The sequence below is a fragment of the Alternaria burnsii genome, assembly GCF_013036055.1.
Source record: "Alternaria burnsii strain CBS107.38 chromosome Unknown 752, whole genome shotgun sequence".
Lineage (NCBI taxonomy): Eukaryota > Fungi > Ascomycota > Dothideomycetes > Pleosporales > Pleosporaceae > Alternaria > Alternaria burnsii.
The window spans coordinates 649,962-663,333 of record NW_024066114.1 but is presented as its reverse complement, the minus strand read 5'-3'; the positions used below and the strand labels follow the sequence as shown (position 1 = coordinate 663,333).

The 13,372-nt window shown below is 49.8% G+C and overlaps 7 protein-coding genes across 7 annotated transcripts; 4 read left to right on the top strand and 3 right to left on the bottom strand.

Moving 5' to 3' along the window:
* Positions 1-909: 909 nt before the first annotated feature.
* GT037_006305 (uncharacterized protein) lies at positions 910-2,552 on the bottom strand (the record flags this gene model as incomplete). Its single annotated transcript, XM_038931352.1, has 2 exons — positions 910-1,625; positions 1,673-2,552. Coding segments are annotated over 2 exons (1,596 nt in total), but the record flags the coding sequence as incomplete, so codon positions are not given.
* A 535-nt stretch (positions 2,553-3,087) lies between these two features.
* On the top strand, positions 3,088-5,557 carry GT037_006304 (glycoside hydrolase family 95 protein; the record flags this gene model as incomplete). Its single annotated transcript, XM_038931351.1, has 2 exons — positions 3,088-3,312; positions 3,368-5,557. 2 exons carry the CDS (start codon positions 3,088-3,090, stop codon positions 5,555-5,557), a joined length of 2,415 nt encoding a protein of 804 aa, XP_038785848.1.
* Positions 5,558-5,659: 102 nt separating this feature from the next.
* Positions 5,660-6,934, bottom strand: GT037_006303 (uncharacterized protein; the record flags this gene model as incomplete). Its single annotated transcript, XM_038931350.1, has 3 exons — positions 5,660-6,125; positions 6,181-6,668; positions 6,734-6,934. The coding sequence occupies 3 exons, from the start codon at positions 6,932-6,934 to the stop codon at positions 5,660-5,662; spliced, it is 1,155 nt and encodes a 384-aa protein (XP_038785847.1).
* Positions 6,935-8,128: 1,194 nt separating this feature from the next.
* GT037_006302 (aldo keto reductase) lies at positions 8,129-9,091 on the top strand (the record flags this gene model as incomplete). Its single annotated transcript, XM_038931349.1, has 1 exon — positions 8,129-9,091. The coding sequence occupies one exon, from the start codon at positions 8,129-8,131 to the stop codon at positions 9,089-9,091; it is 963 nt and encodes a 320-aa protein (XP_038785846.1).
* Positions 9,092-9,180: 89 nt separating this feature from the next.
* GT037_006301 (uncharacterized protein) lies at positions 9,181-9,923 on the bottom strand (the record flags this gene model as incomplete). The annotated part of the gene is made up of 3 exons (XM_038931348.1): positions 9,181-9,557; positions 9,624-9,861; positions 9,921-9,923. The coding sequence occupies 3 exons, from the start codon at positions 9,921-9,923 to the stop codon at positions 9,181-9,183; spliced, it is 618 nt and encodes a 205-aa protein (XP_038785845.1).
* Positions 9,924-10,674: 751 nt separating this feature from the next.
* Positions 10,675-12,096, top strand: GT037_006300 (uncharacterized protein; the record flags this gene model as incomplete). The annotated part of the gene is made up of 2 exons (XM_038931347.1): positions 10,675-11,207; positions 11,301-12,096. 2 exons carry the CDS (start codon positions 10,675-10,677, stop codon positions 12,094-12,096), a joined length of 1,329 nt encoding a protein of 442 aa, XP_038785844.1.
* Positions 12,097-12,756: 660 nt separating this feature from the next.
* Positions 12,757-13,226, top strand: GT037_006299 (uncharacterized protein; the record flags this gene model as incomplete). The annotated part of the gene is made up of 2 exons (XM_038931346.1): positions 12,757-12,868; positions 12,928-13,226. 2 exons carry the CDS (start codon positions 12,757-12,759, stop codon positions 13,224-13,226), a joined length of 411 nt encoding a protein of 136 aa, XP_038785843.1.
* Between the last annotated feature and the right edge of the window lie 146 nt (positions 13,227-13,372).

The following is a 13,372-nucleotide window of genomic DNA, read 5'->3' as shown; positions in this document are numbered from 1 at the left end:
CCAACCTCCTCCGCTGCAGACCCAATGGCTGATGTCACGATCACGATATCGCGCGATTTTTGCTTGTTCTATCTGCTCCTTTCGCATCAGATTCTACGCAGACAGGTGGAAAAAAAGAACTTGCTATTACACATGTTGCATGCTTTCCTCTCAGCAGGCTAGGCTATGGATCTACATGGCGCATTCCTTTGTTAGCCGAGTGCGGCACAGCAGATGTGGTTACACAGCAGTGACAACACACCTGGGCTTTGAGGTCTATCGAAGTGATCCTCACCCGCAAACCTCATTAGCAAACGTTCGGAATCGAACTCTTACAAAGACTTCAGCATCAGCCGTGTCGGAAGCGATCCTGAAAGCCATGCCAGCGTTGGACAGATTAAACTATAAACCTACCATGGAGGAGTACTTAGACAACTATGACCTATACCATATGGACGACGACGAGGATGATTATGATTACTATGATGACGACAACTACTACGAAACAGTTGGCGACTTTGACGACTGAACGAGGTGAGGGAATCAGGAATCGCCGTCGTAACGTTCTGCGAGGATGGTGTTGTGAATTCATAGAGATGGAATCGAAGCAATAAGATGCATTTTACATAGAGACGTCGGCGAATGGAAACGGTGTCCATGACAATGTTGTAGCTGCTAGAGTTCTTTTTTCCGTGCTCCTTCCGCAGATCGATTGGGCTTCTACCTCCTAGAATGACACTCGCCTCGCAGACTTCGATCATGTTAGCGATAAAATGCACTTGTCACAACTTAACATCGTGACCGTCTTATACTTGTGGACTTCAGCAATTTGGTGTGTGTGGTAGATAGGACGTCAAGCAATCGTCCTTGCACAGTGGAAGTTTGATATACAATACTGTACATATATCTACATACGAACATGGCACGCAATCATGCTGTGCGATCGCTGTGCACCTCTTCATCCTCGTCCTTCTTGGTGGTCTCGTATCGCTTACCACGGAAAGCGTACACACCCCAGTTGCTGCAGGTAACATCGTGCGGGTCTAGGTCGTTCAGGTCCCACCTCAGACTCCTGAACAGGTTCTCACCCGGCTCAAGCAACATGTCCATCTCATTGCCAAACCTCTTGTTCAAGAAGTCGACATCCTGCTGCATGTCCCATGGGCTGTATCCGGTTGCGATGATAGGAACCTTGGTCTCGAGAAGAAGGGGTAGCGTCTCCTCCCATTCGTGCGCGGAGGCTGGGTTGCCGAAACCGGGATGGAAAACCACGAAGCAGTCAAAGTACGGGTCGTACGGGTAAAAGTAGCCCGTCTTGTGGATGTTATGGTAGTACTCGACGAAGGTACTGATCTTCAAGGAGTTGCTGATGCGATCCTCGACAACAGCACCGAAGGGGTTGAGAGGAGTGCGTTCGGGCAGCGGTAGTTCCTTCTCGCGGTTTGCCATACTCTCAGGGCCGATGAAGTTGAGGGAGAATTGTACGCGGTGGAAAAGGTAGGAAAGTTGCATCCATGTTTCGCGGGGTAGGGAGGATTCTGCGCGTGCGCCGAGAATGAAGAGGCGGACGGATGGCGGAGCAAGGCGGGCGTTCTTCCAGGTATCTCCACCACCTGTTCGTGGTGGGTGAAGAGTATGACGGAGGGCTGTTAATGTCAGTATCATCCCAAGTAGTCAATCAAAGCCTACGTACCGCTGAAGCTCTTCAACCCCTCGGGTGTCATGCGCCCGTTCTTCCGGATGTTGTAGGGACTCAACTCATTCAGAACACTCGCGATGGTGATGGGGTACGTCAACAGCTTTGTCGCCTGGCGCATCTCTCGGTCCTCGTTCAGCGCGTCAAAGTCTCGGGTGTACATGTATGTATCCCAACTTGTCATGTTGACCAGAATCTCCTCCATCTGGGGCTCCGCAAACTGGAACTCCTTGAAGAAACGCCCACTTCTTAGATCATGGTCGTCTTCGTTGATCTGTTTCAAAACGTCGCAGACCTCCAAATGCGCCTCGTAGTCGTCGGCCCAGTGTTCTTCACAGCAGTATACTGGTACACCACAGTCTGGACACTCGAAATCTACATGTGCGGGTGGAGCGCCTGTCTCGGATGACTTGCGTGCCTCTAGGTCCATGGGGTTATTCGCCGGACGTGTCGGCTGATGCGAGGGGTGTGGGCAGTAAGCATGCTGGCGCATAAACGCAGCACGTTTGCGTATTTCGGGTATCGGTGAATCGGAGAAAGAATTGAAAAGGTTGTCCTCGGTCAGGACCAACTTCCGCCGATGGCCCTCTGGGTCAATGTATTCGAATGGTTCGAACGGCTTCTCAAAGGCCCGTTTCGGCGTCGTGGAGAGGTTACGCTTGGGTAGGGCGAGCTTTGGCGGTGCTGGACTTTTGGTGGAGTGATTCCGTTGCGACGACACCTTGGGCGCGAGCTGGCCGAGGCTTTGCGACGGTCGTAATTGAGACCTCGGCGTCTTGACTAGCGACAGACATTGTCTGCAGGTATATGGCGTCCTCATTGTGAAGTCTTGACTCGCAATTGGCGTTTGCGGCAGCTGCGATATCGTGACATGATCGTCTGCGAATGTTAGCGCGGCATCGGTCAATACAATCGCCGATTGGCTGGATCCCCTCCGACGACATCATCACCCCTCCCATCCTTCCATGCATCAATTGCAGCACCATCACTGTCAAGCATCAATTCATAAGGAATACATGATGCATCCTATCCAATCTCCTGGCTCACGGATTTCCAACAAATGAGTAGCAAGTCAAGATAGACAAGCTGAAAGCACGTCGCATCTATACTTTGGTCGATGTGTTCGTGCTTACGTCCATGACCCTCAATATCAGTAGCACTCCGCTTGCGTCACAACAAAATCGCTCTACAATGCTGTTTAAGTAGCGGTGACTGCGCCGGATTAATTGTTTCAGAATGCCGTTCGTGGAGAATCTCTACAGCGATCGCCATACGATACTATACTTCCCCGCAAGCTAGCCCCAGAATAGCAGCATAGTCGCAGCCCTCATAAACGTACATGTAGTACAGCCACTCCACGCATTCCAACGTCAGTTCCGTTGCATTCGAAAGGAAAAGCTCTTGTGCTCAAGATGTCGCGAACATCTCGTTTACTACCCTTCCTTTGCACATTCATACCAGTTTCGACAGCGTTGTCATTATGGTCCATCACCCCTGCAAATAGCAGCGACATCATCCGCACCACCTACCCGATTGGAAATGGCCGTCTGGGTGCAATGCCAATTGGCCCACCAGGCACTGAGACACTTACTTTGAATCTGGATACTCTGTGGTCAGGCGGCCCATTTTCAGCATCCGTAAGTCTGAATACATCTGGTATATACTCAAGTCATATACTGATGCGACGCATAGAACTACAGCGGAGGAAATCCAAACTCTTCTGTTGCTGAGTCTCTGCCGGGTATCCGGGAGTGGATCTTTACCAATGGAACTGGGAACGTGACAGAATTGCTGGGTCTAGATGACGCATACGGTTCCTATCAAGTTCTCGGCAACTTGAGTGTAACCATTCCTTCGCTGGTGGGTGCCGATGTTGTCAATTATACGCGCACATTGGACTTGAGCAATGGCATACATACCACCTCGTTCAGCTTGAACGGTAGCCGTATCAAGACTGAAGCCTTTTGCTCGTTTCCGGATCAAGTTTGCGTTTATACGGTTCGGTCTTCGAATGGACTGCCAGCTGTTGAAGTAAGATTGGATAATGAGCTGGTCGACTCTGAGCTGCGGAACGCTACCTGCGTTAGTGGCAACGGCACGGCGTCCGGTTATCTGAGGCTGGAGGGTGTGACAGAGCTTGGTCCGCCTGAAGGTATGCGGTATGATGCGATTGCGCGAGTGGCATCCGGCAGCAATGTCAACACGAGGTGCGATAGCAGCACCAATCTGCTGACCATTGCATCTGGCAACGATACAAATAACGTCACGATAGTGCTAGGCGCTGAAACAGATTACGACGCAAAGAAAGGAACACCAGAGTCTGACTACTCATTCCGCGGCGAAGACCCAGGTCCAGCCGTCGAAGCAACGACTTTCAACGCCGCTGCGAAAACAGTGTCTGGGTTACTAAAGCGCCACATCGACGACTTTACTTCTCTGACAGGTCGCTTTACGTTATCTCTTCCAGACCCCCTGAAGTCTTCCCAGACACCAACATCAGAAGTCATCGCACGTTACAACGCAAATAACACCGCGGGCAACCCGTACATCGAGAATCTACTCTTTGACTACGCGCAATACCTTTTCATCTCCAGTTCACGGCCAGGCTCTCTTCCACCAAATCTCCAGGGACGATGGAGCGAAGGTCTCTGGGCTGCGTGGTCAGCAGACTACCATGCAAACATTAATTTGCAAATGAACCATTGGACAGCCGATCAGACTGGATTGACCGACCTCCAGTCACCATTATGGGATTACATGACCAACAATTGGGTTCCGCGCGGTAGCGAGACAGCTGAGCTACTATACGGTGCACCAGGATGGGTGGTACACAACGAGATGAATATTTTCGGTCACACCGGAATGAAGAGTGGTGCCGAGTGGGCAAATTACCCAGCTTCCGCCGCATGGATGATGCAGCATGTGTTCGATCATTGGGATTACTCACGCGACGAGACGTGGCTACGAGATCAAGGATATCCACTCATGAAAGGTGTTGCGGAGTTTTGGCTCAGCCAGCTTCAAGAAGACATCTTCAATGACGACGGATCACTGGTTGTCAACCCATGCAACAGTCCCGAGCACGGTCCGACAACATTTGGATGTGCGCATTATCAGCAACTCGTACATCAGGTATTCGAGGCGGTACTCTCCACGACGACGATAGTGGGCGAGTCAGACACTGCTTTCATAGGCAATGTCACCGATTCGCTCCAGCGGCTTGACAAAGGGTTTCACGTTGGATCGTGGGGCCAGATCAAAGAATGGAAGCTTCCTGAGGAGCCATATGGTTTGGAATTCATCAATGACACTCATCGCCATCTCTCCGAGCTAGTCGGCTGGTACCCCGGTTACTCGCTCTCCTCCTTCCTTGACGGCTACACCAATAGCACCGTTCAGGATGCTATCCGGCAAAAGCTGTACAGCCGAGGCAACGGTAATGGTCAGGATGCGAATGCCGGATGGGCAAAGGTCTGGCGCTCAGCTTGTTGGGCCAGATTGAATGACACAGACCAAGCTTACTATGAGCTCCGGTATGCCATCGAGCAAAACTTTGCTGGAAATGGATTCAGTATGTATTCCGGTATCGAAACGCCATTCCAGATCGACGCAAACTTTGGGTTTGGAGGCGCCGTCCTGAGTATGCTTGTCGCGGACATGCCAACAGCTGCGGGTGGTGAAGAGGATGGAAAAACTGTGGTGTTGGGTCCTGCGATTCCAACAAGCTGGAGTGGCGGGAATGTGAAAGGATTGAGATTGAGAGGCGGTGGAATTGTTGACTTTGGGTGGAATGCGAACGGAGTCGTTAAAGATGTGAAGACATATGGTAAGCTCGAAGGTCTGACCCTGGTGAACAAGGAAGGCACTGTGCTGGGGCAATGAGAGAAAAAATACCAGGAAGAACGGCCTTGGAGTATCATTCAGTGGCCCCTTTTTTTGGATCAGGCCATCCACCTTATCTAGCAACTTGAACGTATCACCAATTCACGTGGATATATACCATGTTTTTGGTGCTTCCCATCTCTTCTTATCGGCGACAGAATCTTTAGAGCAGCTTGAACCCTGAGATATTTCAGTGGCCGAAGTAGATTCCACATCCGCGACATGCACAACCTTCGATGACTGCGCCGCAACCTTCGAATCGTCCTTGTTGTCGAACCAAGATGGCGGATAAAGTAACTGTAGATTCCTCGCACCTCTACGCTTGTTCCTCCTTTCCAAACGCCCTCCCTCGACATCGATGTTCGCATTGTGACGACCGTTGGGTGGGTTTTGGCCCTCGTTCCTCCAGAATAGAGGACGCATAAGTGGTATGCAAGCTACCAGGATCATGACCGCGGTTTCGAGCTCGCTCAAGATCATGGCGAAGATTATATTCGGTGTTTTCGGGATGTCGCCAAAGTCCAGCTTCCAAAGAAGCTTCTGGCGATAGATCGTGATAGCTATAGTCCTGCAACTAAAGTCAGCTCATTGCAAACGTGAATATGTCTGTCGCATGTACGTACCCGATGCCTAGTCCTAACATGACGACCGCAACGACTTTGCGACACCACGGCATTCGTAGGCGGAATATATACGGCATCGGCAGCACGATAATGACCATATCGATGATGAGGTTCAACATGCCCTGGGAAAAATAGAACGGGTTTTGACTGGTGCACTTATCCGGATTCTTCCATGCCTGCGCTAGCGGTTTACAGATAGATAAGGCCGTGATCAAATCCACCAATATCCAAACGATGATTGTTGCTCCAATGTAGCGGCATATGACAAGCATGGATGTGTTGGGTGTGATTGAAGTGTACATGAGCAGGACGGATAGCTTTGAGAGACAGACAGTGATATTCCATACAATGGTCATGACTAGCACGCCTTTGAAGAGGACGTAGAGCACGTCGATGCCGAAGCGGGCTACTATGGTGTACATGTCGAAACCGAAGGCGCCGTAGTACGCAAGATATATGCAATTGGCGCATAGCGCTGTGTGTGAGACCTAGGTTATGTCAGTAGGTGCGCTTTTATCACAGACACCAGTTGCGAGGCATATGCAATCGATACCTCGACCGTAACAGAGCGCTGTAAGATGGGAGAATAATGTGGTACCAAGGCTGCGACAATGCAGTAGTCGCTATAGTCGAACTTTCTGCGAATATGTTTCGCGACAAGACGCAGAATGACTGCAATCCAAGCTATCGCGATGGATGCGCCAGACAAAGCCAGAATCCAGACCTGCAGGTAATTTTCGATGGGGATGACCATGTTTGGTAATTAATGAGGGTGATGAGAATAATAGTCGCGATAGCCAAGGACAAAGAAGTTGAGCGCGCTCGCTGAAGACATGCAGAGAGTTGGAAGAGAAGACCGCGCGACTCTAGAGATACCGCACTTGCTAAAGTTACTCGTCATACGGGTTCGTGCGTGTTGTATAGAATCGCGGATCACCTGGCTGGCCATACTTCCTCACTCAGCTGAGGGGACAGCATATTAGAGGATTCTATTCTTTACATCCTGCACCAAGAAACTTCGAAGGGATCTCTGGATACTGCAAGGTATGTAGATGAGTAGTTCGAAGCGATGGCTCAAATGAGTTTTGAATAGCTCCCGAATAGTAGTTGAATAACAAAGATGTAGCCAATCACAGTCCACTCGGAGATTTGTGCCTGGGCGCACGGAAAGTGGGTCAACCACACTTTATCGTCTTTCCAAAACTCTTTGTATTACTGTAGCGCATTGCTTTAATAGATTTACGCCTTGCTTGATTGGCTAAAGTGCAAGCTGTATCTCACTTTCGTTCGATGCGGTAAAGTAGGGTTGTTAGAAGCACGTTAGCAGACAAGGGTGTTTTGGTGGTGTCTTAACAGACGTGAGCGACTCGGATGTCTGCGCAGCTTGTCCATGGAACACCCAGGTTCATCACAGTCTTGAGTTATAGGGCTATTTGCTGTTCGAAATGCGCGTTGGGCAGTCGTGCGTGATGACCCAACACGCACGGTACGTACCGGTAGCGTGCCTTGGCTAGTTCACTCGGACGAAATCAGGAGCCGCGCTAAATCCCGAGGTGGATACTGCGACCAGTCTTGCAAGACGTATCGATAGCATTCCGATTGGATGACGTATCAACGGCACTTCGATTGGACGACGGATGAACTGTACCCCGATCTCACCACGTACTGACAGCGCTTCGACATTATTTATCAGCATTGCCCAGGTGCGGGTGTAGCTATTGATCGTTTGCTACAACTTTCCACCGAGTTTACAGAAGCTAGACAGTCTATTAGTAAGCATATTGAAGGGAGTCGTCATGATATTGGTTGATGTGACGTCTCCTCAGTATTGACTAAAGACCTCGGTAGTGTGCGGCATCATATATAAGTGACCACCTTCACGCGACACGAGACATCACTATCATCCCATCTACACTACTATCAACACCAGCCCAATATCCCTCACAAGATGTCTCACCCAACATACGTCTTTGGCTCTCACCAGATCGAATCTTTCACGAAAGACGATTTACAGGCTCTTCTGGACATCCTTAAGAGCAGAGGCATTCGAAACATTGACACCGCCCGCATCTATGGTGACAGTGAGAAATGTCTCGGAGAGGTGAAAGCTGCCCAGTCGTTCATCATTGACACCAAATCTCCAGCATTCGCTCCGCGAGCGCTCACTGGTTCCTCACTTAAGGATGGTATCCAGACATCCCTCTCGCTCCTTGGAACCGAAAAGGTCGATATTTACTACCTCCATGCTCCGGATGAGGCAACGCCCATTGAAGAGACCGTGGATGCCATTCAGGAGCTACATCGCCAGGGCAAGTTCGAGCGCTTCGGTCTTTCCAACTTCCTACCCGATGATGTACGAAAGATCTACGCGTACGCAAAATCAAAAGGTGGAGTTGTTCCTTCCGTATACCAGGGCAATTACAATGCTTTTGCTCGCACGATTGAGCAAGATCTTTTTCCTATCCTGCGCGAACTAGGTATCGCCTTTTATGCCTACTCGCCACTCGCTGGTGGCTTCTTCGCCAAACAGCCGGACGACTTGGAGAGTAAGAAGGCAGAGGGGAGGTTCGACCCATCGACATTTGGCGGCAAGATGTATAATACCATGTACAACAAGCCCGCTGTGATCGAAGCCTTGAGGCAATGGAATAGAATTGCGGAGTCAGCAGGCGACTCGGGCGTAAACCTTGCCTATCGCTGGGCGGTCTTCAATTCCAAGCTCGATGCGGGACTTGGTGACGCAATCATCCTTGGAGCAAGCCGGCCAGCGCAGCTGGAGAAGACGCTATCGGCACTTGATGCGGGCCCTTTGAAGTCTGAGACAGTGCAGCAAATCGAGCAACTGTGGAAGCTTATGGAAAAGGATGCACCGCTGGACAACTACCACTCCTTTGCAAAGGCTTCCATGTGAAAATCACTCATATATTGGGATGTAAATAGGCTGACTTACATAAAATCGTAAAAACTACTGTTAGTCTACTATCATACATTAAACACCTTCTAGGCGCCTAGAAACTCCTGCACTAGTTCGAAGAAAGCCTTTGGAGACTGGAAGAGGTGACCATGTCCGGAGTCTGGGAAGACTTGCAAATAGGAGCCAGGAACCTTTTGCTGGAGGACAAAGTCGCCAGAGGAAGGTGCTAAGACATTGCGTGTTCCGGAGGTAATAAAAAGCGACGCCTTGATATTTTTCGCTTGCTCCAGGTATGTGGAGTTACGGGTGAAGTCGAGGATAGCGTTGAGGTGTCCAGAGGTATCAGGCTCTTGCACTTGGTTCGTCTTGTTCTCGCCTGGCAAGTTCCGCTCGGCGATGCGATCAGCGTGGTCGACAGCTGCAGCCGTGCCAGTGTTGGAAGGGTAGAAGAACAAGCCCAGGCCTTACTCTTGGGGAACTACAGGCTGGCGAACAATAGCAAAAGTCGCATCCGTGGCCAGTTCAATACCAGGTCCGTTTCCAAAGATCGATCCAGCGATGACAGCCTTCTCCACAAGGTCAGGGTAGTTGATGGTAATGTGCTGCGCAATACCGCCTCCCATAGAGAAACCGAGCAAGTTGACCTTGTCCACTTTGATAGCCTGGAGAAGGGCAACTGCTATGTCATCCTGGGCAGCGATAGAGTCGCCGATTTCGCCAGTGCTGTGACCGGCACCAGCATTGTCGAACAAGATAACGGATCTGAACTGAGTAATGTCTAGACTTCTGCACTTTGGTCTATATACGACAAGAGGACCTCCGGAACCATTTTCTAATCATGGTCCCACCCGATCTTAAACTTCCACTTGCAGCTTCATAGTTAATCTCAAAGTGCTCATTGCTCGTGCAGAGACGCGTAAGGAACATCGCGGTGTCTAGGGATGTGATATAATCGGAGGATCGTTACCATACACAGTGGCGGTGCTGTAGACTGCGATTACTGATTGGAAAACAAAGACCGTTTCCCGCGCTGCTATGATCGGACAGATGATGGGCCGATGCGCTTGTTGATCAAACTTAATAATATGATTAGATGATGTAGCAATGAGAACTTCAGAGCTATCTGCTCTTGAGCACCGAGGGGAAAGTCGGAAGTAAGATTCAGAACACAAACCCTCCTTACCTCAACTACGCACTACAACGTCGTAATAAAAAAAATAATAAGGTAGACAGATACAACATAAGGCTGTGAGTACTTCCGAAATTTTGGATTTTAGAAATATGTACGTTGTTGTGGTGTAATAAGGGCTCCCTACCATCAGCTTATTTCCGACTTTCCCCTTGGTGTTAGAGCTGCTTACCCGAATTGATATGCTTGATTCCACTAGCATCATGCGTGTTTTGTTCTGGCGAATGTCATGAGGCGCGATGAGGCGTGATGAGACCAGGGGTGCAGACACCTTAAGTGGCTGGGGACTAACCAGCCCGGCCTAGGGAGCCTGGACGGGCATCGTCGCCGTCAGCAGGCTAACGCACCTTTTGCCACGAGCTTACCTCCCTTCCCGACTTCGCATCAGACGATGGCCAAACTCACTGGCCTTTCTAATGAGATCTTACTTTCCATTGTTGCATACTTCACATCGAGCGATGCACCCGATGTTGAAGCCTTACTGAGCTTATGCCGAACGTCCCGCACGTTAGTGTCTGTCGCGCGGCCGGCGCTTTACACTTGTGTGCAACTGGCAGAGCCAGTGCCAGACCCTTTGAGATCTCTCAAGCTCTTCCTCGAAGCTTCGATAGAATATCCCGAGCTAGCAAATAAGACGCGAGAGCTGATTTTATTCAACGACCGAGGAATACGCTACGAGTGGCCTGACCTTGGACGTGATGACACATTCATGAGGTTATCAACATTGATAGGAGGGCATGATGGTGAGATCGAACCGGAACTCTGCTACAAACCGCTTGCGTTATACGTTCTTGCCCGAGTGCCAAACGTCCAACATGTTCACCTTGAAGCGCAGATCGAACATCCGCGCGCGCTGCTACAACACATGCACGGGAAGAGAGATGCCGACACTTCATTCCTTGCTAAGTTGAAGACGTTCCACTTGTAAGTGCACCTACAGAATATAGAAGCTGCCTAGCGACTCAGCACCTGCATTCAGGCCTAATCTGCAGATTTTGCTGACTCAAAGATCTGCAGGCACAAGCGATATGAAAAGGGACCAATCGATCTGGAAGACTTTATCCCCTTCATGCATTACCCTGCCTTCGAAAGATTCTCAACCGAGAGCGATGTATCAGACATAACAGGCGAGCGTCCTGCTACTAACACAGTGACACACACAGTAGCTGAGCTGTTTTGGAGCTTGGGACCGCTCTCTATCATGAAAGCACTCTTGTACGCATGTCCACGCTTAACCGTCTTCAAACTCATCATTCCAGATGGGAGGCGCCATGATTGCATGATGTGGGACGTAGCCCATCAGCCACTGGTTTGCCCTCGAGATCTTGTGAAAGCGCTACTAGAAAATCATCGGCGGACTTTAGAGACGCTGCATTTGGACTTTCGTTACTACTACGACCTCGGTGATCCAATTTTCCAGCAGGACCTGTGGGAGACTGGTGTGGGCCTAGATGACTATATCTACCCCTCAATTCGCGACTTTGAGCATTTGTCGCTCCTAACGATCGAATTCGAGAAGCTCGCTAAGCTTGGTGATCTACCGTTGTCACTCAAGTTATTGAAACTGCAACGCTGCCAGTTCGCAGATCTAGACGCGACATATCTTCAGGATCTTGCACGACTGAAAGAAACATGGTGTCCAGTTATTGAACACGTCGAGATAAGTGGCCTCGAAGTCACTGACGATGCCTTCGTCAGAGTTCGGGAACATGCGATTTTCTTGGATTTACCGCACCACGTGTCAACGGATGGACGGCACCTTCTATTCCAGAATGTGGGTTACAATCTAGAGATTCAGAGAACGGAGGTTTGAGGCTAAAATCTGACATGACTTGAGAAGTGATGGCTGGAGTCAAAAGAAAAGGGATCAAAACTGCCTGAACCACGCTTCCAACCCATTGAGGACTATTCCGTGCCCAACAAAGCTGGAAATTTGGAAATGTGCAACCTTGGTTGTAAAGTGCACGTAGTAGTGATGGAATTTTATAATGGAGATGCAGATAAGAGAGGCCACTATATGGAAGCTGTCATATCGTTCTCCAACCATGGGACGGCTTTCCCCGGCGTTGGCTCGATGGATAAGAAACCTGGTTTTTCTCGTTACCAAACGCGATTTTTTGTCGTCCAGCCCCCGTGTGCGGATACAGATAACAAAAGGATGCTGTCGCACAGATCAGTTATGCTGTGGTTATTGTGGCCAAATGGTTGCGATTCTTGCTGTGAACGGCGCACAAAGTATCGCCACATCCTCCGTACCCTATTTTCCATCCTCAAGACGGAGAAAAATTTTAACAATACATAAGCCTGATCGCAATATAGTTCCCAAAGTACCGGACTAGGGAAACTTCGCCTCACCATCTTTTCTCATAATTCGCGAGCACGACTCTCATCTATACCTATCCTAGTCATCATTCTAGCTCAGCAATTCATCGCTAAAATTACCGACCTAGTCTCCTTATACATTGTTCTAGAAATGCACGACGCCATCATCCCTTTGGTGGTCACCGTGGCCACTGTTGCCCTGGCCTCCCCCATCGCCGAGCCTGCGGCTACCAGAATGTCTGTCGCTGCCACTACTACATCTGGTAAGATTCTGTAAGAACTGAAATCGAGAAATATTCTGATCTTGTGCACCGATCCTCAGGCCTATTCTCTGGCGGTGTCACCACCTCTGTCCCTGACCATGATCAGACTCATCATAAGACCGACTTCGCTCAGTTCGAGCAAGAGGACGCGTTCTCCAGTTCGAGAGGGGCTCAGAGGCAGCAGCAAGAGACTGAAGACTTCCACTATTATTACAGCGAAGCTAGCGCCAATGAGAAGGGTCCAAGTCAGAGTGCGTGGAAGGATCATCGAGGTATGACTGAGAAGACGGACTGGAACAGGCTAGCTGAGAAGAGAGATGGTAAGAGAAAGCACGGCGTTGTTTGCAGCATCCTGTAGATTCTTGGTAAGTCTATCGCAGGTCTACCTACGAGTACGCCTGCTAATTCCCTAGTAATTTCGATCAGAATACGAAGACGTTGTTTGGCGATTAGTCCATGACGTAGATCTAAGTAGGGGTTTCAAAGCGCCCACAAATAGCACTA